The sequence below is a fragment of the Pseudopodoces humilis genome, chromosome 7 (genome assembly GCF_049639895.1).
Source record: "Pseudopodoces humilis isolate 2021_Gansu_Grassland_sample_001 chromosome 7, ASM4963989v1, whole genome shotgun sequence".
NCBI classification, from domain to species: domain Eukaryota; kingdom Metazoa; phylum Chordata; class Aves; order Passeriformes; family Paridae; genus Pseudopodoces; species Pseudopodoces humilis.
Window position 1 is genome coordinate 57,736,448 of NC_142206.1, and position 25,814 is coordinate 57,762,261.

The window sequence follows — 25,814 nt, forward strand, 5'->3', positions numbered from 1 at the left end:
ATGAGTGACAAGGTTTTGATCAACTTGGACAAAATTCTGGTCAAGCTTGGTAGGTCATTATATCATATATTTTTTATTAACAATTAGTTATGCATTGCATGCAATGATATTTTTTGCTTTAAACAGTTATATTAACTTCAAATAAATGTATAATATTAAGCTTTTGTTCTTTGTCTGCAAAATGTTTTGTTAGCTGGGAGGTTGTGGAGAGGGGTCTTGACAGCTATTTAATAGTAAACATTCTATTTAAATATTTTGCTAAAATAATTATTAATCAGAGTTTGTGCAATTAATGCTGCATAGCACATGTTTGTTTCACAGCTCCACTCATATATATGTTTATAATGAAGGGTTAATTTTCTTCTTAAGCTTCCCAGATAGAAAAAACTCGTAGTACTAAGAAAGATGTGGATCATCGGATAAATTGTGAGTAGTGGTAAATTATCGTTTTATTGGACGCTGAACACTGATTTTGTTTCATTAATCCTGGGATATGTTCTGTGTCTCGGGGGCGGAAGCAGGATAAACAATGGAAGCTGTCCCGTGTCCTGCTCTCACCCTGCCTCATCTTTAGCCATCAATACTTGCTCATTCTCCCCAGCAGACTTTGCTTTTGCTCTCGACTTTTAGCTGAGGCTGTTCAGCTGCCTCATGGACAGCCAGTTTCATGCTGCGCCATTTCCTGCTCTGACTCTGCAGCTCCTCACAGTCACTGGCAGCCCTTTTATTCAGCTGTGCTTGCTCAATACATCTGCCACTTGCCTCCCTTTCTTCATGTTTTTTGTTCTTTCCAGATTTGGACCTCTGCCTCACTACATCTTCTCTCTTTCTGTTTTCTTAAAATAATGAAAGTTTTCTCAGTTGCTACTACATACTCAAGCCTGGTTCTTCTTTTTTTGCAATCAAGCAGCTGGTTACTTTATTTGAAATTCAAAACAGTAAACCCAAAGAGAAAGTCTTGCTCTGCACCAATTTTATTCTCCCTCAGGGCTTACAGACAACACAATACTATGGACTTATGTCTGGACTGATATTTTTTAACCATGCTACTATATGGAATCACTCATGAGAATGTCTTAAGAATAGTTCTCTACCACAAACAATCTGAGAACATCTGTGCTCACCTCTGGTAGTTCATAGGTAGATATTCAAGCACATAACCTCCATATATAAAAAAAACCAAAAAATTCTTGTCTAATTGGTGTTCTTTTTGATTATAACATTCCTAATAATTTTCACTGATGTGTCCAAGCAAGTACTTATTCATTAAGAAGATTATCCCAATTAAATTGAAGCATCTTAAACATGAAAACATCTGTAACACTAAATCTGGAACACCTTGTATTCTGGTTTAACTCTTCAGTCGCACAACTGAACCTTTGAGATGAGGCTTTTCTTAACATTTATGCAGGTTTAGGGTAAATGCTCTTGGGGAAAATCTGAAGGCTGTGTAGTAACATGGCATAGCTGCTTTTGTGTTCAATTCAGAGATACCTAAATATGTGTAAACACATAGCCAGCACTCAGGCTTTTAGCACTATGGGTTAAGTCTTTCAAAAACTTAGCAAAAAATAGTAACACTGATGTAATTTTGTCTCTGTGTATTACTTGGCAGATGAACAGCTGTAGCATTCAACTTTGGTCTTTCGGTGTGAGATTCATCAGGCTATTTGGCTACAGCCCCTTTCTTACCAGTGGAGGGATATAGGCACTTTTTAGGGTGTGATTTACTTATCCTGAAGAAACAGTTTAAAGTGGGTCAGATAAAGTATACTTTAAAAGTGTCAGCTTGCCTCAGCTGGGTGTAGCTGCAGCCATGGGTGTGTTCTGAAGGAGTCTCTGCACTAATATTGGGTGAGATGGATCTCACCCGCCAGGTGCTTGTGAAAGCACAGGGTGAGTTGGACAGCTCACAGAAGTGCTTATCTGTAAGGAATACTAAATGAGATGTGAAGTGTGTATTTTGTTAATACTCTTATGTTACATTTTGGTAAATCTCAGAAAGTCGTCTACAGGGTTCTGCCACATCCAGCTGTTTATTTACAGAAATGAAGCCATGTCACTTGTCCAATATTTATGCTTCATGCTAAGTAAAGGCAAGTTACTGACTTTAGATATTGAAAATATTAAGGGACTGAAGATAGGATAGGATATCCTAGTTATTAAAGGATAACCCAAGTTATTAAATTACATTGAGAAATTTTTGCTTTTCACTGACTGATGTTTCTCTGTGAGATGTAGTTTATTTTGTGCTATAAATGCAGATGCTGTTGAAAATTAAGTATATAGCAAGTAGTGCAAAACCAGAGCCAGACTTCAGGATGAACTGAAGTTCCAGAGCAGTAATTCCAACAACTCAGGACCCATCTTGCATCACTAAGATGCTCTTCCCATTTGAATAGATAGATGAGAGAAGGGCAGGATGTGATTGACTTCTGTGTAGGGCCACCTACTCTGGCATTTTGTGTTTCAGGGCAGCAGTGATAGCAAGGGATGATTTAGCACTGATAAATCTGTAATCTTGCATAGAAAAAATGAATTAAAGAATGCAGAGAAAAAAAATTCACCAAGTTGTGCTTATTGCATTGCAAGATGAGCATACATGAGATGAGTTTTCACAGCTTTTACTCATGAAGAGAACACTGATCATGTTCAACAACATGAGTTCTCCTCTGACCACTCATTCAGAAAGCGTTATCAGCTGTCTGCTGTTGGAAGAGGCAGAATTAAGAGTTTGCCTTAAGAATCTCCACAAATATCATAGTCCTTGAGAACCTTTCATTATAATGCACTTTTAAATTAATTAACCTGTGTCCTATATTAATTTATCATACATTACACATTCCTACATTGAGTAAAATTCCTTTTTATTTTAATTTTTCTGTTTTCCACTAACTGCTTATATGCCTTTTGGGGTGTTTTTCTTTTTCCTTTATTGTAGTCAACTTTCCCACTCAGAACATTTGACTTTCTGGGCTTCTGCAAAAGAATACAAATGTTTGAAAGAGGGTCCTGGCTCTGGCTAGGAGTGAGTGAGTGAGCAGTGCATGGTTTGGAGTGTTTCAGTGGGAACACTGAGCTGGGGAATACTGCTAATAGTTACTTCAGTTCTTTTCAGACTGGGATTCAGAAACAGCACAGATCATGGCAGTCTCACAATATTAGATGATAATTAAGGTACTCACCACACAGCTGGAAATCCCTATGTTTTGACTCAGTTTGTTGTTGCCTTGCTTAATTGCAGGCTGTCCACTCACCTGGCATTATGGAGATTAAGTTTTTTGGAAGGTATTTTTAATAATTCTGAATGCAGACTTTATTTCATGGATTTGTAGAAAATGCATGGATATACTTTAAAATTTATTTTTAAATTTCAGTGTACACTACAAAAATCACAGAAAAAAAGAATAAAATTTCTTGGTTGGAGGAAAATATAAAAAAAGGCAACGAGGCATTTGATGATTTGCAAAAGCAGAATGAGAGCTGCAAGAAGATCTGTAATGTGTGAGTATAAAAGAGCCTGAACTCTGAGCTGTGGCTGGCATTAAGGAAGTCAGTGAGGAAGGAAGAGAAAAACGTGTGTGTGTGTGTTCTGACAGCAATGATATTAAAGAAAACTTTCATATTCTCTTCTTTTTTTTAAACTAAAAATCTTTAGGTATAAAAATTACAGTATTACCCATCCACTGAAGAAGAATTATAGAAAAGCAGACTACATTTAATTTTGGGTTGTTTTTTTATTAAAACCACCATTTTCAGAAGATCACAGGTACTATCTTTGCACCATACTAAAGTATTCATGTAGTAAGGTAATAGAAACATAATTTTTCTACACTTGGATGCATCTGAGTTTTGTCAAATTTGACCAATATTAAACATAATGTTAAAAAAAAGACTTCCTAAAATGGAACACCTTTCTTTTCTTTCTTCACAACATGTTTCATGTTACTTTTTGTTCTATACATATTTTCACTCAAGATTAAATACTCCATACACACATGCATGTGCTTCTGCTGGCAGATTCCAGTATCACTTTTGCTCCAGACTGCAAAATTTGTCTTCTGGGCACAATCTTTTGATGAATGCAATGTTCTGCCATTCAGTTTTTCTCACATAAATGTTTGCATCAGATAATTAGTTTAAGTTTTAAGTGCTGATCGCTTTTGGATCTTAGTAATTAGAAGCTTTTCAAGACACAATTTAGCTACAAGGAGTTTTAGCTCCCTGACACAAAATTTTTAAAAATTAAAACCTCAGGTATTTGCAAGGGTAGCTGAACAGGCAAATCTATATTTGACAATACAGAGAGTTTGTTCCAGGTGATAAAAACCCATCAGAGTGTTCCATTTCTTCACAATCTGACTAGTTCCTCAGCAGCTGGAGTGAGGATTTGTTGGCAAATTCTGTTTTGTTTTCTTGCAATTCTGTATCTAAAGGTAAGTACTTCAATAAAAATATCTATGACACACATTTGAAATTTTTTTTTTTTTACAGTGTGAATGGAGAGTGTGGGCGTTTCTGAGAATAAAGAAGGAAGTAAAGATGGGATTGGGATCCTTTCTAGGTTTATTTTGAACTCTCAGAAAGAAAAAGAAAGAATGGAATCATTAGTGAATAAAGTGGATGTAGTGGCTGGCTTATTTGAATGAATTGCTGTTCAATACTGATTTGTAGCTTTACCATTAAGAGTTGATAAAAGATCTGACCTTGGTAAAAAAATTCTATTTTTCCATTACATTAAGTTCTTGCCTCCAATGTTGTATAAAATAAACACTTGCACAGGTTTATGAAGCTATCCACACTGCTTCCTTTGATATCTGTTTGAATCTGCAAATCTGTTTGCAAATGACAAACTGTTAAGTGATGCAAATGAAGGAGTAAAAAATTAAGGGTAGAACTAAGGATCTGATCTAAATTTTAATCATTGGATTCAATGGGTTTTGGCTCAAGTCCTACAAAGAATAATTAATGGCATTAGTGTAAAGAGACTGAAAATGAGAAGTGACTCATTAATGAATACATGTATTCATAGAAGGACAATGCTTGCAGAAGAGTAGAGACTTTGTGTCTTAAATTATTGGAAATGTCATTTAACGACAGACTGAAAACTGCAATAAACAAGCCTTGGCTATAAGATCAGACAATTAGAACACTTACACAGTAGAATCACCCCAAACTTCTAAAATTTATTCTAGTTGACACTCCATCTATACTGAACATGATTCTAATGTTGGTTTTGTAAATTCAGATACTGTTTTGGAGTCACAATCACCCTCACAGCTGACTAATTGCCAGTGATAGAGCTCAGTAGGGCTCTCAGGGAAACAACGTTTTGTCTGGGTTACAAGACATTATGAGTATATTGAAGCAGATTTGAAGACTTTGAACAAAATACAAGGTTCTTATATTCAGCAAGTCTAGTGAAAATATGATATATGGGATAGATGTATTGGGATAATACTGTGTTTTCTGAAAAAAATCCATATTGGTCAACGTATAAAAGACCTGAAGACAGAAAATGACCCAAATCAAACATATTTTTAGACAAGTGATGACATTTTGCTAATATTTAGTTTCTTGAAGGAGACAGACTAGAAAAGTTGATCCAAGAGCAGTAGGAAGTAGTGAAATGCTGCTTTTGGAACCTATTTCAATTCTCTTGTTTCTCCTACAGTTTTTGAATTTGGATGCAAGGATGGTGGGGTTTCATGGAAATAGAAAATAATTTCAAAAAAGCCACATGAACTCAGAATGCTGTTAGTTAGGAAAAGAAATTATTGTCTTTTGGAAAAGAAAATTGTCCCACTAGCCAAACTGCAGGATAATTTTACTCCTTTCAGAGTGGTGTGGATAAAGATCTTTCCTATACCCTGGCTGATGAAAGGAAGGACAAATAAATGTGATGGCTATCAAGGGCATCCATGAGACAGTTAGCAAACAAGTAAATGAGCTGCTTGAATCCTGCATACCTGGTTGCGTTCACAAACCAATGTTCTTGTACCACATGTTTTTCCCATGTCCACAGAACAGATGTGAATGAAAAATGTAACTCACAACACGGCTTGTACTCTGCACTTGCACTCTGATTAATAAAATCTCTATGAATTTTAAATCTCAGGATGTTTTCCTTTCCTCCAAAGAAGGTAATGGAATTTCCTGAGTAAAAGAACATCACTGTGTCTGGTGTACAAGCACATTTTTATTTAGGTTAGGTTCTGCTTTTGAAAAAATCTGACCCTTTTGAAATTCAACTTTTTGCTGAATTTGCAGTAGATATGGTGAAGTAACATTTTGTAGTTCCACTTTTAATCACCATTGGTGTCCAATAATTTGTGCCAGCAGTGCTGGATGGTTCATGCTTCTTATAACTGTTTTTTTTTTTTCCCAGAGAGAATACCTTCTTTTCAAAAACTTTTTAATATGCCTCTCCTAAAGATCACATCGGAATTTCACTTGAATCACAAACTCTATCTGCCTGTTTTCCTAGTATTCCCATATCCAAGGCAGAGGTATCTCTAATGCCTAGATGTTGAGAAAGTCCTGCTCTTGTCATAAGTATTCTGTGAAGCCGCTCTGCTCTCAGTTTCATCTACAGCATCCTGCTTTAAGAAAGTCACATCGATGCTTTCTGAGCAGGACTTGCTTAGGAAATTGAGGAAATTCTGGGTTTGTAACTGCTGCCTGCATTTAGGTGTGAGATGGGTGCTGATGATGCTGGTGAGAATGAAGTTGTGGGTGTCTCCAGCAAGTAGATACAGCATATCTAAAGGATTTACTGATGCTGATGTGTTGAGGACAAAAAATGTGGATTTAGATACCTCATTACTTAGCAGTAGCTCCAAAAATTCGTGAAGTTCATTCCATTAGTTCCTTAGAAAGTGCTTTGTGATGTTTCTTAATTCTAAATATATATTTTTTTAAATTGAATTTTCAGGTTTAAAATATTAACGAAATAAATATATTCCTCCCAAATCTGTCCCAAGCCAGGACAGCCTGCAAAAGATTTCTGTACTAAAACCATGTATGTTTAACTTTCAAAAGATTTATAAATAATTTGTAAGCTAGCTAAAGTAACTTGTTGTCTTCTTTTCTAGATGTAATTTTACTAAGAAAGACCACTAATATGATTTTGGTTTTTCTTTACTTTGTCCACAGCTGGAAGCCCACCTATACAATTCTTAAAAAGCATGGAGAATATTTGAAAAATGAAATTAAAGCTTTAGAGGAAGCTATAGAAAATGAGAGGTATCTATGATCACATGAGATGAGGTTTCCAGCAATAGTACTGACTCAACTGATCAGCAAAACTAGTGCTGTCTGCATGAAAAAATTGCTGCAAACATTTCAGGAGTTTATAGTCACTTATAAATGAGTCAATAATTAAAATAATTTTTTGTTTACATTACTATGAGATCATATGTTATTTTGAAGTTGCCAAAGAACTATGATAAAATATGAATTCTTGAAAGTTGCTTCCCAAATGCCTATTACAATTTTTCAGAGCATTGTACGATTGCCTACTGTTTCAAGGAAAGCCCAATAAATAAAAACAATTAATGTTTTCAGTAACAGTTACAAGCATTCAGATAACTTTATGCTTTTCTTTTTTTTTTTTTTTTTAATATGAATTGCATAGATTATCAGAATATACAAATCAAGTTTTTGTATACTGTTGTATGTTCTTCAAAATAACCACAAAGCATGCAAATTCAGTCTTGGGTCCTGAAAAATGAGAAAGTGGCTCAGAAAAGCCTGGTGTAAAACCATATTAAGACCAGTTGTGGGCAAGCTTCTAGTCAGCATTAATTGTAAATCCAATTCTGTTCAGTGAGTGGCATCTCAGGTGTTTCATCTTAATTAGTTAGACTCAGTATTTAAAAGAAATTATTAATTGTGTAATGTAGCTGCCTGGAGTCCATGAAATAAAGAACGGACCCTGAGGATTCTCACTGCAATGTTCCAAATGTGCTGTTCCAAGGTAACCCTCCATAGACCTATTGAACAAAGTAAAACTGATCTCCGTTTTCGAGAGGCTGCTCACCTGCACTCCTCTGCCTGTGAGGGGCTGGAGGCTGCTTGGCCCTGTGGTGCAAAAGTCACGGCAGACCCCTCCAGACACCTAAATACCAGTTTAGAGTTGTAAATTTAGGTAATTTAAAACATTGGCTTTGAGTCTTTTGTAATCATTCTTTTTGCCAGTTGTCCAAGACAGCAGAAACAGTATGCCTGAGAGCCTTTAATTAACTCACTTAGTAGCTTATCTTTTTTCTTCCTGTTCAGAGCTCTAAATTTGGTGAAAAATAAGGCTAAATTGGCTTTCTATGAGTATACGATTGAGCCATTTTGGCTTTCACTAATTTGAGCTGACAAGCCAAAGAAGCATTACTTTTAAATTGCTTCTTTAGATAACTAGTTTCAATTCCAACATGAAAGTGTTTGATCTGTTTTCCTGAGCTGAATTATAAGACATCATGACTACAAATCACAAAAGAAATTTAATTCATGTATTTTTCAAAACTGTGCGTCAAATATAGTCTCTCTGCACCGAAGCATTTGATATGTTCAGGTCAGCAAGATGTGCATTCAGCAAATTCTAAATATTTAAATTAGGAAGAAAAATAAGTGTCTTTAGAACTTTATGAGCTGAATGTTCTTTTTAGTCTGGCATTTGGGGGCACTGAGGACATGCTGCTTTAGATGGAAAGATGTTTTTAAAATATGGGCAGATCAGTTTGTGTTTAATTAGGCACTTATAATGGAGGTTTATGAAATGTTCCACATATTTTTGTTGTTATTTGTTTCAAGAACATATAACAATGCATATATGAACTGGAAGTTAATCCTGAAAATAAGTGATATGAAGAAGGAAAAAGTAATAAATTGCTATCCACATAATGCTCAGGGGGTTGTGGGTGCTGTTCTTTTCCTGTTGTAATTAGATTAAAACATTTTCTAATTAATGTGAATAGTGGTGAATTCTTAATAGTCTGTGTTATCTGCATGAACTGGAGGATGTAAATTACTTGGAGAAAATATAAAAACTAGTGATGATTACTCAAGGCTACTAACTATACTGTGTATGGCCATGAATACTATCTGTGGAAAAGTAAATTTTGGGAAAAGAATATAAAGTTTTAGGATTATATTCACAAGCTTGAAATGTACCTGTTCCAACCTATTATTTTACTTAATTATATTATTTAAATTTATTTCTAATGCATTCTAAATTTATTAGCAAATTTATTTTTTTGATCAGTTTTTGTTGTAACATCTATTTAATTAAATATAACTTAATATTTTTCATCCTTCATACCTGGGAAATTTTGTACACTATACAGAAATATTAAGTAAATCAAAAAACTTAGATTCCTGAGACCACCTGTGTAGAAAAGCGAGGTTTGTGTCATTTTCTTTGTGAAGTTTGGGAAATATCAATTCCTAGGTTTGATTCACAGTGTTGACCTACAACTTCTCTCCCCTAAAATTTAACAGTCAGTTTAACAGGAACTCATGCCTGGAGTGTAGTTTGATTTGAAAATGAGAATCTGACTGTGTTTTGCCTTGTGAATTTGTTTTCCTTTTGTAAGAGAAGAAGATTCTAGTATTGAATTTGGATATAAATTTTTCTCCCTCCCTTTGCCTGGCACAGCCAGTGGTCAGCCAGGACTGACAAATGCAGCCTTTCAGTCATGCTGCAATTAAATGATTAAGAGCAGTTTGAGATAAAATGTGTTCCTTAAAGAGAAGTCCCGTGTGCTTTGCAAGCAGTGAGAGCTGTTCTTTAAAGTAGGGGCAGGTTAAGAGGTGGCTTTCTGGCTTTAATTGCTTTTATGCACCATAGTTTTTCCCATAAAGGAATTTCATGTTAATCTTTAGGTGTAGTAATAACTTAATATTTTTAAATTTGCCTCTCCATTGTTGACATAAGCTTTTCCCGCATTAATTGAAGTTGCCTACTTCAGTAATTCATAGCTATGTGCTCACATGATGTCAGTGAAGTTGCATTTAGTGTAATGTTTATTTACAGGGCAGCCCCACAAGAAGCTGAGCATTCTGGCTCTTTGCCACTTAAACATCTAAGTGTTTGCTTAACCTTAAGTATGAATAGTTCTGTTGTTTCAGTGTGACTGATGTGTGTGTTTAAGGCTTCCCTGAGTCAGACAGAGATTACTCAGCATCTCCTTGGAAGCAGCTACAGTGGTGCACCAGGCTGCTCTGTATATGGGAGGTTTGGCCAAATTCTCTTCTACTGTAACTTTGATCCAGCTCCACCAAAATGGATGGAATTATGCCAACATGCACCAGCAGAGACTTTGGCCTGCAGTGAGTTTCATGATAATTAAACAGGGAAAAACACATTTGTCATCTTCCAGGCTGCCTTTGAATATGGTATGGTCTACATTCCCTTCAGAACAGGGAGGTTTGGCTGGTTTTTACATCATGACTATTCTTTGTTACATACAGCATAATCTTCCTTGAATATAGCTGGAAGATAAAAAAGTAAAGCCAAATATTAACATATTAAATATAATCCAACTTTTCTTCCTATGATAACAGCAAATTAACTGAGTGGATGCCATGAATTTATAGGCTTTTTTTCCATATAAACAATGATTTCCTGTGAAAAAAAATAAATTACATGTATTTTTACAGGAAAATATATGAGGATTCCATAACCCAGTTTAGAGAGATCTTGGAGGAACACCACAAAAAATATACAGAAATTGCTCTTGCCAAGAAGTATTACCAAAAAAGGGAAGAAGTTGAAGAAATCCAAGAGAGAGTTTTGAAACGCCTTGAAAAATACAAATGGAAAGAAGATACTTGCTTGAATACTCTGGGTACTGCTATTGTCAATGCTTTTATAATAAAGCTTTTTGGCAGTGCACTGCATATTAAAGGTGCCATACAGAAAACCTCTAACTTTCCAAACTTTCCTTTAAACTAGTAAAATCTGTTCTCTTTGTTACACCATTTTTGGGAAAAAAAAATCAGTAGCAGATAAGAATTTAGTTTATACATACTAATATTTCTTCCTCCAACTCATAAATGTAATGGGGAGAGATTTGTCATTGAACTTTTTGGGGTAAAAAAGTTCTAAGATTTTTTTAAATCGAGCCTCTCAAAAGTTTAAATTTAATTTTCATCCCTTTTTAATGCTGTTTTTAATGCCATTACTGTTATACTGCAATTTTTGTTATCTATACTAAGCCAAGATAAAAGCTCTTGATCTATTAATTTATCTTGTATTTTTTAAGAAAACTGGTTTGTTAGTTAATGATCTGAAAGTAAATTTTATTTTTGCAGAGGCTGTTCCTTTTATATCCGTAAATGATTGGGCTGTACACATGTATCCTTTATTTCTAGTGTTTGTTCAGTTGACAAGAAAAAAGTTTTATATTTACCTTTCACGGTTTTCTGTTAGAAAATAAAGTAATTATTTATATATTTATATATAAATATATTTTTATATTTGTGTATTTGTATATTTATATGTTTATATATTTATATATTTGTATATTTGTATATTTATATACTTACGTTTAGCGTGTCAGCATTGGCATTTCTCTGTGAGAAAATGGAAGGTCAAATCCAACTATTCAGTTAAAATTTATGGGAGCATTTTGGGGAAAGAAAACAAAATTTCATTTAATAACATATCCATCAAAGCTCTTCATTTAGGAGAAGCTTAATTGAATTTAGAGTTGAAGATTTGCCAAGGAAATGCAGATTTATCAGAGCTTCCTGCACCTCTAGCATTTGTGTTATGGCATAGAGAGGTCAGGGATCTGATGGCACCCCTTGCTCAAAAAAATATATTGTTGTAAAATATATTCCATGACATGGAAGTGCATCTATGAGGAAAAAAACACAGGAAACCTTGCAGCTCACTGAAGCTGCTGTGCAGGAAACCATCAAAGTGGAAAAAGAAGCAGAAGAATTACAAATGAAAATTGACTGCTTAAAAAAGGCAACTGTACATTAATTTTATTTTATATAAATACATGTTATATATGTGTTCATCCATAGCACCGTTACATTTTCTGAAACATCAAAAAAGGTATCATCACATAAGTTTTCTGAGAGAAAAGAATGTAAAGGTTCTTAAAGCTTGCTTTCTGCTGACCTCAGTTTGTGCCACAGTTTCTGCTGTCACCGTGTCACGATGACTTTGGTGTCAGCTCAGGAGGATACACTTGAAACTAGATCAGGGCCACTCCTCAGTGAGCCCCAGGGCCTGAGTGTGCAGCTTTCACAGGTCCTGCTGGGTTTTTAAGGGTTTGTATTTAACTAAATATGCTTTACAATAGGAATAATGGAAATTCCTTCTCTCCTTATATTTTTTCCCCAAAATACATGCATGGGTATATAGTACCCAGCAGTAAAACTGGCTGATTGACTAGGAGAAGCACTGATTCCAAAGGGGAATCTTAAAAAAAAACCAAAAAACAAAGGGATTTTATCAGTACAGAATTTGGACCTGCTCCTCTGTAAAGTCTCTTCTAAGCCTGAGTAGCCCAATCTTGTAAAGGTTTAGCAACTTTTTATGGCATTGCATCTGGGTGCTTTTACCTGGATCAGATGATAAAGGACTCCATTTACTGCCTGGGGCTGATAGCAGCACGTTTTGCACAGGTGGTTTTTCTGTTTATATTCTGTGATCCTGTTTGACACTCCTGGTTCCAGACTGAAGTTCCCAATGTGGTTTGTGCTGTGTAAACATACAGGAAGAAGGGATGTGGTGAATTTGTTTATAGCTATGACGGAGACCATGTAAAGAGCTCCAGGTTCTGACATTTAGACCCATGCTCTAAAACTTCTCTGTTTATTCTGGTTGTTACAGATTGATTGACAAAGAATGTTGCCTCTTTTTAACCTTGTTCTCCTTATTTCTTCAGAACCTCTTGGCTACAAAAACTACTACTGAGCACTGATTCATCGAGTTTAGAAAATTTTTGCAGCACATAGCTAAAATAGTGCAAGTTTTGTAAATCTTTATGCCATTTGTTATTTATCTTTTAAGACCTTCAAAGAGACTAAAGAAGATCAAAATAATTCTGAAAAGATTGAAGGAAAAAACCAGAAAAGTAATGAGAAGCTAGAAGAGTTTACAGAAAGGTACACTTCAAAATTATTTTTCCCCTTACTTTTATTCAGAGAACTACCTCAGAATTTACACAAAGACTGCTATAAAACACAGACTGTTGTTAAATAAGAACTGTCAAGCTTCTCTAATCCTGGTCATGTGATTTAATTATGTAATTAAAACAGTTCTATATTTCTGGGGGTTAAGATAGTGACAGCTTTTGATTCTTGAAAGCTCAGTGTATCCGGAAACATGCTATAAAAATATTCTGCAGAAGCATTTTGTCCTCACTACTGCTGAGAGATCTGTGTGAGTAGTTTTGAATGCAACTACAGTGGCTGTGCAGTGAGAGATAAAATAACATTAACTCTACTAAATATATATTTGCAAAAGGAGTCAGGATTCCACATGTCAGTTGTCTTCACCTCTGAACTACTTAAGAAATTTAACTCTTAATTTAGTTCTTAAAAACAAGCATGAGTGAAAGTTTCATAGACAGGATTAATGGCTTAGTAAATTAGTCAGCGATCATTTACAGCTGGGACTCACTTTAATTTGAGCTCAATTACAATGACTGAAAATCACCATGAGGACTATCTTGCACTTCTCTGGAGCCTTTGTGAATGTTGAAAAATTTCCTGTTGAGCTGACACTTTTAGACCAAAATCCATTTTAAAGCAAAAATATGTCTGAAAGATTTGGTGTGATTTTATATTATGGTGTGCTTGAAAAAGAATCCTCTTAGGGCTTTAAATAGGCATTTAGCGGAACATAGTTATAAAAAAGTGTATTTTAGTAATTCCTAAGATTCTTTTCACAGGGACCTTTTAAGTCTAAAGATCTTCTTACAGACCTATGAATCATTCAGATGATCATTTATTTGTGATGTAGCCTTTGCACCCATTTAACCTTCTCACGTAAGATTTTTGTAATTGGCAAGAACAGAAACATGGGTAAGCAAGAAATCCCCTTAGTTTTAAGACAAGGTAAAAAAAGTTGGGAAGCACTCTCTTTGAATTTTCAAATAAACCCATGTGTGTTCAGTCTGCAGAACACAAAATACCAGTTAAAGACATGCTGTAAGAGGCAGAAAACCATGCACTGGGTGTGGAGGTGTAAGAATTCCTCAGTGAGGCTCCTCATGGTAAGGAATCCATAGGGTGCACTGCCAGACCTGCCATTTGTACATTTCTTTTCTTGTCATGGAGTCTCCTTGTACCTTCACCTGAAGCTGTGTATGTTCCACAACAGAAATGCTTGTAGAAAATGGCATAAAATTGGTCTCTTAATATCTTTATTTGACATTAGTGTATTAAAAAAAGTCTTCACTAGAAAGCGTGCAAGTGACTGCTTAAGTAACTATTTTTTTGGTATTTAATTGGTGTTAAAAAGGTGTGTATTATGAAGATGTGAAAAAAACCAAAAAAACCCCAAAACCTCTGGAAAAAAAAAACAAACCAAACAACCCCAGGCAGAAACTGTGTATTGAGAAAATGAGCCATAGGAAATAAAACCTTTGCAGACTCAAAGCAATGTACAAAAATACAACAGCAGAATGTGGCTACCAAAGGCAGGGGTTTCTTTTGAGCTGTCCTGTAGCCACGAGCAAAAAGATCTTTGTGAAGGAAGGAGATATCTTCATCTTCTGCCACAAAAGAAGAAATAAAAAGGAATAGTACTGTGAATCTCCATGAGCTGGTCCAGACCAGCATGAAACCAGCAGCATCAAGGGAAAGAATTAAAGAGAACAGTGAAAGCACTGGACAGAACAATGTACAGATTAATACCCATGAAAAGCTTTAGAAGCAAGCTTGGAAGCCAATTAATAGGTTCTGATATGTATGTTCTGCTCTGGGCAGCAGGGTGGGAACTGTTCCTTTAAAAAGCTTGGAATGCTATTGTTTGGATCACTTAGGTCTGGCCAGTTGTTTTTTAGGAGTGTAAAATGCAGATTCCTCTGCTCTTACCAGCTCATGTCTCTGATTCACAGCTCACCAGTTACACTGACAAATATCACTGTTTAATTTCCAGAGAGCTCTCATCAATCACCGAACAGCACTGAACTCTTTTGAAGCCCTGGTCTTGATTTCTCAATTAGACATTCTATTTATTACATAGAAAGGCTGGTATCTTGAACTGCATTATGGCATATATAGTGTTCATTCTCTCTGCTTTTGTAAAATGGTTGGGAGAGATTTAATTCCATGACTCTGTAATTCTTTATTTCTTTTGCCTTCCAGTTTAGTCATGTATTAATTCCATCTCTTACTTTCCAAGTGAGAGCTTTTTGCTACATCTTCACATAAAGGAGATTCCATGGTGGATTATTGCATTTCTTTCAGCATCTTTGCATCAGAAGTGATTGACTTTTACTAATAGATATTTGATTATATTAATCTTTTTATTAATATAAATATTAGAAAACTACTTATGAAGTTGCTCTGGATTTCTAATGTAAACATTTATGAAGAGCCAACTCAAGAGAATGCTCCTGATGAGAATACTGAACATGGTTTCAATAGCTGTAAATACCACAGAAGCAGATATGATTCTTCATATGTATAATGACATACACTTGATTCCTGTAGTGGAAATTAATATTAATCCTTGGGTTTCTTTATGCTACAAAGAAGAAAAATACTACCAATGAAATGGCAATTTATTTTGGTTTAAGAATATCTGTTTTTCTCTTTACATTTTAAGAAATGCCTGCAGTATGGATCAAGGAAAAGAGTTTTTATCTACTCAGATGTCTATTAGTGAAGCAGAAAAAGAAGACAAATGATTATTCTTGTTGCTGCAATTTGGATTGTTTTGAGCTTTGTGATGCAGTTTTATTTTTCTTCCAGGAGTATTAATTAATGTCAGAGAAGATGTGCATGGTTTATATTTCAGTAGTGCTTTTGTGGAGGGAAGGGAACAGGTGTACTGCATATGCATAGAGTTTAACTGCAGGCTCTTTTGGAAGGTTTTCTTACTTGAAGAATGAATATCTTAAGAATTTCTGATTTTGGTTTGTAAACCTGCCTTTGAAACATTATTCTGTATAGATATGCATTGTAAGAGGATTTTTTATTTAATGGAGAGTAAGTCTTTAGAACTATAGAGTTGTTTGGTAGGCTTTTGTCACCCCAGGACAGCTTTACAGAAGCACAAGGAATCTGACTCCAGGAACTTTTAAAAACAGAGTTTGACATACTGAGTTCTGAAAAAAACCAAACCTACCAACCAAAAGCCCCCCAACCACAACCCTCCCCATATTTATGGCAGTCTAACTGATGACCTCAGCCATAGTAGCCTTGTTCAACTGATCTTTGAATGATGATTGTGGTAAAATGAGCCATTTGGAACAAAGTGAAACAGTTTTTGCCAGAGTTCTGTGGTGCTTTTGATTTCTCCTTGCTTTTGAGCTCCTTGCATCTGAATTTAAAGACACAACAGCCACACACATCTTGTTTTCTGTAGTATTCATTCTTGACACAGGTTTATCTAGAACTAATGTAAAGATTTACTTTGGTTTTTAGTTTTTTAAATGGTGGATGTTTTGTACAGTTTGTTCAGTCTCAGTCCAGCACAGCACAGTCCTTTTCATCAGAGATACTTGGCTGAGGTGCTTTCAGAGTTTTATGTGAGCACAGTTCACACAGTTCAGTGCTTCTCACTGGTATTTTTTCCTTGGTGTTGCTAATTTTACTCCACACTATCTTAAAAAGTGTATCCTACATTTTATCTTATTTTTGTTTATGGAGGATTTCAAGAAGAACGAAAAGACTGACTCAGTTCTTCATTTGTTTTGAAGAGCATTGTTCAGTCAGCTACAAACCAGATGTTATAGCTAGAAGCAGAGAGGCACTAAGCAGGAATGCCAGAGAGAAAATAAAATAGAACTCATTATTCTAAAAAATAGTAAATGTTCCTCTGCCAAACAGCCACTTTACTCTTCATTGTTCCGCTAACCTTTGTCTTTCTGCACTGTAAAGGGCTATTTACCCCACACAGATAATTACCCCACAAGTAAAAACACTTGCTGCAGTTTTCTCTTTTGTGTATGTGTAGTGTGAGTATTCCAGACAATCTCAGAGAGAGAAAGTGGTTTTAAATGTGAAAATGTGATTTCAGAACTACAATAAGGAGGCACTTTAATCAAAATGTAAAACTCCACAATACTTATACTTTTCTTTGATTCTGACAAAATTTAAGCCATCAATGTTCTTATGATTGGCTCATTACTGCTTTGTGGCCTTTTTTTTAGAGAAATTCTCTCTCTGATACTTAAAGAAAATCTAACCCAGTAGCCTGGGTGTAGCCTATCAACTACTGATGCTGAAAGTGGTAGAATTTCCTTGACAACATCCAATGCCTGTGAGAATTCCACTTATTTAAAGCAGTTATATTTTATGATTTCTTTTCTTATGCAATGATTAATTTAATTTTTTTTAATTTTAAATTTGTTTAGGGTGTTTGAAGAGCGTGAACAGCCATCTATGCCAAAGAAGAAACATCAGCTGTACAGAGCATTGCCTGTCCCTTGCGTTTCTCAGAAATCTGTCCAGTCTGTAGGGAGTTTTAGGTTTCAGAAAGGACCAGAAACAGGTGTAGTGTGTTAAATGACTTCAGTGAGCATTTTGTGTTATTTTTGTGCTAAAGAATGGGTAAGTGATGATAAAAAAAATCTAGTGAACTGCTCGACTACTTATAGTTGAAGCCAGACTTTCAGTGGAAGTTGGGTGCTTACCGTTTTTTGTTTTGGAAATCTTGTGTCTGATTTCTCCCTTGTCTGTGCAATGAGTAAAGTAATATGACAGATACTCCTAATGCATGGTGTCAGAAACATCTGAAAATAATTCAATTTACCTTTAGCACTGTTTGCATTAGTACAGTAAATATTAAACTACTGTTATTTGTTTGATACTTTCATATTTTGTGATAAATTTCTTTTTGCTCTCTATTAAAAGGAAAATTTATAAGATTTGTTTGCAAGTTCTGTTTAACAATGCCATGCTTTGGATGCTTAATCTTACTGACAATATTATGTAATATTTGTAAATTTAGGGAGAGAAGAAAAAGAGAAACCAGTGGCCACCAGCAGTTCTTCCAGCCTTACAAAAAATTTATCACAGGTGTGTTGCTCTCCCACTGGTAAAAAGATGAAGTTATATAATCTGTTTTATGTGGTTGCTTAAATTTAAAACACTTCAAATATATCTCATGGTATTATGTCTTACATAAAACCTGTTAGCACTATAAGTTGCTAATCATGATAATCTGAAATTGCTTGGTAATCACAGCAAAAATCTTTCTTTGGTGACTTTTCATTCTGAAAATATCTATGTTCTTACAAAGTGCATTCTAATGCCAAAATCGAGGTGGCCCATCTTACCAATTTATTTTGTATAACAGTTTTTAGCATTTAAAATAACCTCTATAGATTATGTATGTAGCAAATGTTTGGAACTCTAAAGGAGGATCAGAATCTTCTGTTACTGATGAATCATGAGCCATAATGAAGGATTTCATAAAGGACTGAGTTTACAGGACAGCCCATAGTTAACAGCTCCATTCTGAGGTTTAACCAGAAGCAGAAGTCTGGGCTGAGAGGAACAAAACCATGAACAACATTCCTTGGTGCACTGCAGGAGCCTACAACTCCATTTTCTATCTCTCACCCATAAGGATATAGTTACTATGACATTTTTGAAATGGTAGAGTGAATTGCAGCTTTATTTACATTGCAATATTTTTTATTCAAATACCATAAACTAATCCAGAAGAAAGCTGGAGGTACAACTTGCAAAGTTGTGAAAACCACTAATAGTTTCATGGAGTGCAAGATCATTCATAGAAGCAATAGATTGTTAAAGTATTAGATGGAGAAATCAGAGGAGGTAAGGCCGTGAGGGGTAGAAGAGTTTGCTACTGTATTTGCTGTGCAGGAGCTTGGGGAAGTTTCTATCTCTAAACCATCTTTCAAAGGGACATCTCACTGGATCTGTTTAAAAATCAAAATTTAATGAACAACAAAATTCAGATAAAAAAAGTTAGCATAACTGGTTGTGGTTTTCTTAAGAATTTCAAGGGAACAGAGGAATGAGGTGAGTAAATCACTAAATGCTTTAGAGTGAAGCCTGTGTGAGAAGACAAAGCTTTCATTACAAGAGACAAGATGAAGGACAGTGACAGGACTGAGTGGGACAAGACCAGAAGAAATTTCAAGCAATTCTGATTTGTGAGTGGCTTAGGGAGTTTGGCATGATGAGGATGACAGAAGGGCTGTTGCCAGGGTAATCTAGAGATGAGGCTGGGAGTCTGGGACCTAGAATTGCACTTAGACAATTGTAGGAAGCAGTAAGTCAAGGTTAAGAGAACTTTAAGAAAGGGTGATGGCAACAAGGAAAAGAAGATGGAATCTGAGGAAAAATAAAAAGATTGGAAGAAAGAAGGTTGCTATGCTTCAGAAAAGGTGTGCTGTACACTGCAGGAGTTGAGTGCCAGGCAGATTCTGCAGAACCAGCTCTTTTGTCCCTTACCTTGAATAGAATTGAGTTTGATACATTTTGTTAATTAAAAAATAAACAAGAACTCCCTGTAAAATAATGTGTTCTTTGATGCTGAAATGTAGATTCCTCACCCTAACCTAAAGGCACAAATGCATGCTACATAGAAGAGAGATGTCTTCTGCTCCAATGAAAAATCTGTGAAGTGGGAGTATTTCCATGTTTTCTGCAGTTTTTCAATCCCCACATGAGACCTGTGCTGACTGAGACTGATGTGGATGCTCAGTTGGCCTTCAGAGGCAGAGCCAGGCCTGGCCCCAGCCCCTTCTGTGTTGGCAAGCACGGGCAACCAGGCTGTGGCAGCAGCAAACGTGCATGAAGTTTGTAAATGACATCGCATTATTTGTGTTATAGAAAAGTTAATTAATCGCGTCTAGTTATTGGTGCTGTGACTAAGAATTTATTAAAAAATTACAGAAGTGGTTTTGGGTATCATGCTGTCAAAATGTAGGTAAAGCAAAGAAAAAGTTTTTACATTTCCTGGTCCTTAATTTCCAGTTAAAAGAAGGGATTTCCATGGTCTAAGGAGAAATCAGAGTGATATTGTTGAAGTGACAATTTCACTTGATGCCTCATTTGAATTTTTTCTGTCTTTTAGATGGTGATTGACACTGCAGGGACTAATAAACCACAAATTGCCCATGTTCCAGCAATAGTAAATGTACAAAAACAAATGAAATTCAGGTAACTTTAATAAAATAGCTTTCATTCTCAAGGCTGGGGTTTATGGAAATAATTCACATTTAGACAAACATTCAACTTTGTCTTTTAGACTGTCAGATCTTCCAAAGCAGTTGACTTCCGATCAACAGTTTGAGAGTGAAAATGCAGTAATGGGTAAAGTACTACTGTAATTTTTTTAATAAGGTTAGATCATATAATTATAAACCAGAAAATTCTAGGGAGCAGATTTACATTCTGGAATTAAGAGGGCCACCATTTCCATTTCTTTTCCACCTTGATTGTTTAGCTCAAAATTTAAGTATAGCAGACAGACAAAGTCCTAATTTAAATAGAGACTTAACTGTTCAGTAATGTGCAATTTATTCTGCACTGACCATTGTGAATTAAAGGATCTCTCCAACATCTCTTGTAAATTCACACTCTAATCCCAAATTCCTTAGGTAAAACGAAATCCAGTCTTAACATCTAGCCAGAAGGCATGAGAAAATGCAAAGAAAAGGGATATGATAAACCCAGTAATTCAGGTATCTTGAAGAATCAGATCAAGAGTCTTAAAAATTAAAATTAACTGGAGGAAAACATGCAGAATGCTTACAGAAAAAAACAGGGTAGTTACAAATACATCTGTAGCTTTCGAAATCATAAGGAACTGAGCTTCAGTTTAAATATTTATTTTTCTAATTGTTCTGCTAATTTAGATTCATGTAAAAGATTATAGCCTAGATTTTTTTCACAAAGACAATACTGAAACATAGGACCTTAACCCACAGTGCCTGAGATGTAGCACAGTCTGAAGCTTAAAGCAGAAACTGACAGCAGAAAATCTGATAATATTTCTTTGCGTTTCTCATCCTGACTCTTTCCCAGTTCTTTAAGCTACGCTTCATCATTGTCACATGGATGTGCTTTTTATATTGTTCCCACCTGGTTTCTATTGACTATTAGCACTCTCAGAGGGCAATAGTTGGAGTAGACAAACACAGCACTCTCAGGGAGCAATGGGCAGGTTTGAAGAACACACCAAACCACAAACAGCAGCCTGAGTAATGCTTTGACAACAGCGAGTAAGTGGCAGAACAAGAGGTAATTGTTATGGACAGAGCCACAAAGTGGATTGTTAAGAAAACCAGTCAGAACGCTTCCTTACCAACAGCAGAGCTAGTGAATGCTAGTTCAAGCTAGTGAACTTTTCTGAAGGATTCTTTCCCACAATGCCATTTTTGTGTGTCTGTTTAAAATGCTGTTATAATACAGGCAGTGCTGTCTTTTTTGTGCAGCAAGCCAACAGGCCAAACGTGTCAATGAAGAAGCAGATGAGCACATGGACTGTTCGTATGTACCTCAAGTAAGAAAAGCATTTCTTATGTCAAAAGTAAGAAGTTCATTTAGAATAGTCAAAGTGTTGTGACATATTTGATCCAGTTGGCAAGAGGCAAGCCTCAGAAACTGGTAAAGTATCAATTTGTGCATAACACTTTCATTAATGTGAGCTGGTGAAATGTTTAGAAAAAAATCTGCATTTAAAACTAATTCCTTGCACAGAACTGTAAATAAACTTAGTGCTGGCTCCACTGAGAACATATTTATAGTTAAAAGGACTAATGATATTTTGGGAAATTTGATATGTTATAAACATCATTGTTTATTTCTTTTTAATAGGATGTGCATACAGGTTTTAAGCCAAATGAAGATAATCCCAACATAGCAGAAGGAAGTGCAGAACCTTTCTTAAAAGCACCTAAAACACCTGACTTATCGGGGAAAAACCTACACTTCTCAAAAATACCTCCATTTGACTCGTATGATTTCAACTTTTATTTTGATTCTGAGCAAAAAGTTGTACTCACATTCATTGCACAGGCATTTCTGCTCTTTTTGAAAGATTCTAGAGAAAGAATTTTCTGGAAAGCTCATCTGAAAATACTCATATTTTTTTCCTGAGTTATGCTTGATATTAAATTTTCTTCTTACAATATCATTTCCAGTTGAAGCTGTTTTGAAAGATCAGTACTTTTCTTAGAAATGTATAAGACACATTGTCTTTTCCTGCAGTAATATTTGTTACTCAGATTTCTATCTTTAAGCAGGCTTTAATGGTTTTTTGTTTTTTTTTTTGTTAAGGGAGCAGGTAGTTGGTAAGAACACCACCTCCCTTTACTTTAAAGAATTGTGTTATCTGTTCTGTGATGCAAAAAGTCATTATTGATGGAAGCTATGGGAATGTAAAAAAAGTGAAAAAAGAGGAAAAGGAAAAAAATAGAAGGAAAAAGGCCATCTACATTACTTAAAAAAACTATTAATGTAGTTTCTACCTTTCTGTATTTACAGCATTCAAAATATAGGTTGTGAAGAAGGAAGATCAAAATCTCCTGCTTTCTTTTCTTTCATGAACATCTCCCAGAAGTCACCGGGCTTTAATTTATTTGATTCTTCTCTGTTTGGAGCACAAAATTCATCTGATGAGGTAAAAATGATTAATTGTGAACATTTAATTTCCACAAAGCAGAATATTTTAACAAAACAGCATTGACAATGGATGAGATTTTTCAGACTGATTATCTTTGTAGCAAACATTTTTTTTTAAAATATCTTGGTTACTTTTAAGTTTGATATTCCTTGAAAATGTTTAATTCCTTTCCTGGCAATCCCCCTATGATGACTTCTAACCAAGTATGAATCTCTCTCATACGGATCATGTGCAAATATACAGTGACTCAATTCACCAAAAGGCTTCTGGTTCAGTGTTACAGCACAAAATTCAAGTTCTTTAGCAGATTTCACAACTCACATGCTTCTCCTGTGTGGTTTTGTCTTGATGAAGTGAAGAACAGTGAGAGGGGCAGAAAGGACAGTACATAAGGGTTACTGAACAGCAAATATGGATTAGCTATACTCAAATGGAGGAGCTAGGTAGGCAACTAAATGGAGCAGGGAATGGAATCCAGGTCTTCCATTTTCTTTGCAGGTTCCCTAACTCCAGTGCTCTAGAGTAATTTTTCCTCTCCTGGGCTATTAGGTAGATAGCTGGGGATCCAGATGTGTGCATCAGAGAGGGCTTAGGTATCACTTGTCAGTGTAGATCCATGTCCCATTATGCAAATAAAGGATTTGAGTCCAGGTAGCTCCTGTTGCCGGGGGTGTGCTCAGTCTTGTGGTTACTGGCTGGGAGCTGAAGCAGGGGTGGGGGAAAGCACCGTTTTATTCTGGGTTTGGCAAGATATGTGTGGTTGGTGTCTCATAGCATGAACTGTGTGTAAGAGAGAACACACTGGTGTGTGGTTTGTGAATTGTTTAGGATTGAGGTGGGTTTTAAATCACCTGCTGTCAGAACACACATTATTTTGTGCCTGCTCAGCAGCAGAAACTAAGAACTCACCAGGCTATAGCAGATCTGGGATTCTTTAAAGTTAGATAGGAGTTTTGAAGGACTTCAGTATCTTTTAGTTATAGTCTTATACTTTTAAATCTAGTCTAAGAACTCATTTTAAGAGTGACAATTAGTTACCCTGCTACTCTTTCTGGCAATATGAGGGCCTCCTCAGTAGAGGAAGTATTTGTGTTGTTGCTTGGAGATTTTATAAAACATCACAGATTTGAATAATTTTGAATCTTTTCAGTTTAAAAACCAGCAGTAAGGTCAGTTTTTGGACTGTTATCAGTCTGTTTTTTCCTAGTAGAATGGAGAAAGGGTATTTGCAGCTGCATGCAAATATCATAAAACCCATCTGATCAAGAACTTACCTTGCAACTTTAGGGACTGACAGATACCTTTAAATCCAGATTTTGTAAAGGCTGCTGATATTCACTGATACAGTGTTTTTCTCACTAAAAGCAAATGAACATATTACATATCAGCATTAAAGTTTACTCTTGCCTTTCTCATTTGTTTAATTAAAATTTTGTTTACATTTCAGACAGAGGGAAATTATTCTGTGGGAAAACTGAGCTCTCTGTCCCCACACAAAGATCTCGGTAAGTCTGAAGCTCAGATGTGCTTGTGTTTATCAGCTCTCTTCTGCTGGTTTTCCTGTGACTGACAGGCTCATGATTCAGCTTAACAGAGTTCCTTTGGTTGTCTGAAAGGATGTTCAGTTGTGATAATGTAGCGCTGTGTTTTATTGTGCTCATTTATGTTTTAACTAAATCTTTAGCCTAAATCTTCCCTTGCATGTTGGGACCCAAATGTCTGATATATCATGGAAAAGAAGAGGTATGAGAAAGAAAGAAAGAAATAAGAATAGAGATAGCTGTGTTTGAAACAAAATGAGAGGACTTGTAAGGGAGAAGAAAAAGTCCAAGTATTTCTATGACTGATCAAATTTTTCTCTAAATAAACACATTTGCAGATTCTGCTTACAAATACCTCTGTTGCAGAAATGTTTTGCTGTTTTAAACCATTAAAGTGCTTCACACTTCCTTCTATGTCAATTCTAATAACAAGCCCCTGGAAAAACCATCTCTGGTGCAGCAATAAATACACAACTGTAGGGTGATGCTCAGTGGGATATTTGGCACAATATATTAATAAAGAAGCATATGCTGAATGCAGTATTATCTCAGATTGAATCTAGTTACAAATATTATATGTATTCCATATAGGAAGCTTCTTTGGGAAACCAGAAAATGAAGATGCATTTACCTTTCCCTTCCACTCAGAATCAACTTCTCATGCATTTGGAGATGGAAAGGATGACGTTGGTTTTTCATTTGCATTTGGACAGGATCAGAGATCACCCCAGTTTCCTTCTATGGGAGGTTTTCATTCTTCCATACAAAATACAAAGCCATTTACACTCTTTTGAATACCTTTTAAATTACTTTCCTACTTAGCCTTGACAAATGTTTCCAGTTTCTTGAGTTAAAGTACAAAGCATTTCTTCTCCTTCTGTTTCTTTTAAGAACACATTATTGCAATTGCTGCAATGTGTGTTCATCAATACCACCTTCTGTGATTTTCTTATTTATCTTTGAAATGTGTTTGTTCATAAAATATTACTGTATGCTCTTGCTAAATTGGCACTCACAAACAGAAATATAATTTTAGGATAGAGTGTTAATTCAATGTCTCTGAGAATGTTTAAACATATAGATAAGAACTTTCAGCTTCTGATATAAATTAAATTACTTGTGTTAATGACTGTTGTAGCAGTTAAAGCTGAATTTGAATTAAAGACAGTGTTCGTAAGTATTCTGTGTATAACAGCTGATTTATAAAATATTTGAAATAAACATTTTTGTTAATTTTATGTAGTTTTGTAGGTATTTCTTAATATCTGAAGTGGAACAATGTTGCAATTGTAATATTTAACTTCCTTTCTTCCTTTCTTCTTCCTTTCCTTCTTTTCTTTTCTTTCTTTCTTTTCTTGCTTCTCCACTATCTAATGTCTTTCAAAAAAGACAGAGACAGTTCCCAAAGTCCAGCTGTGGTCAGTACAACTATGTCCCTCAGTTCTCCACAAAGGAGAAAGAATGGAAATTCATTCTTATGG

The 25,814-nt window shown here is 35.4% G+C and overlaps 1 protein-coding gene across 1 annotated transcript; it reads left to right on the forward strand.

Annotated features, from left to right (window-relative positions):
• On the forward strand, nucleotides 1–25,127 carry C7H14orf39 (chromosome 7 C14orf39 homolog). The gene is made up of 17 exons (XM_005520042.1): nucleotides 1–49; nucleotides 370–426; nucleotides 3,378–3,504; nucleotides 7,156–7,245; nucleotides 10,654–10,841; nucleotides 11,308–11,350; nucleotides 11,851–11,971; nucleotides 13,025–13,119; nucleotides 17,544–17,680; nucleotides 18,140–18,207; nucleotides 20,240–20,325; nucleotides 20,414–20,478; nucleotides 21,603–21,670; nucleotides 21,985–22,124; nucleotides 22,654–22,789; nucleotides 24,240–24,297; nucleotides 24,925–25,127. The coding sequence occupies exons 1-17, from the start codon at nucleotides 1–3 to the stop codon at nucleotides 25,125–25,127; spliced, it is 1,731 nt and encodes a 576-aa protein (XP_005520099.1).
• The last annotated feature ends 687 nt before the right edge of the window (nucleotides 25,128–25,814 follow it).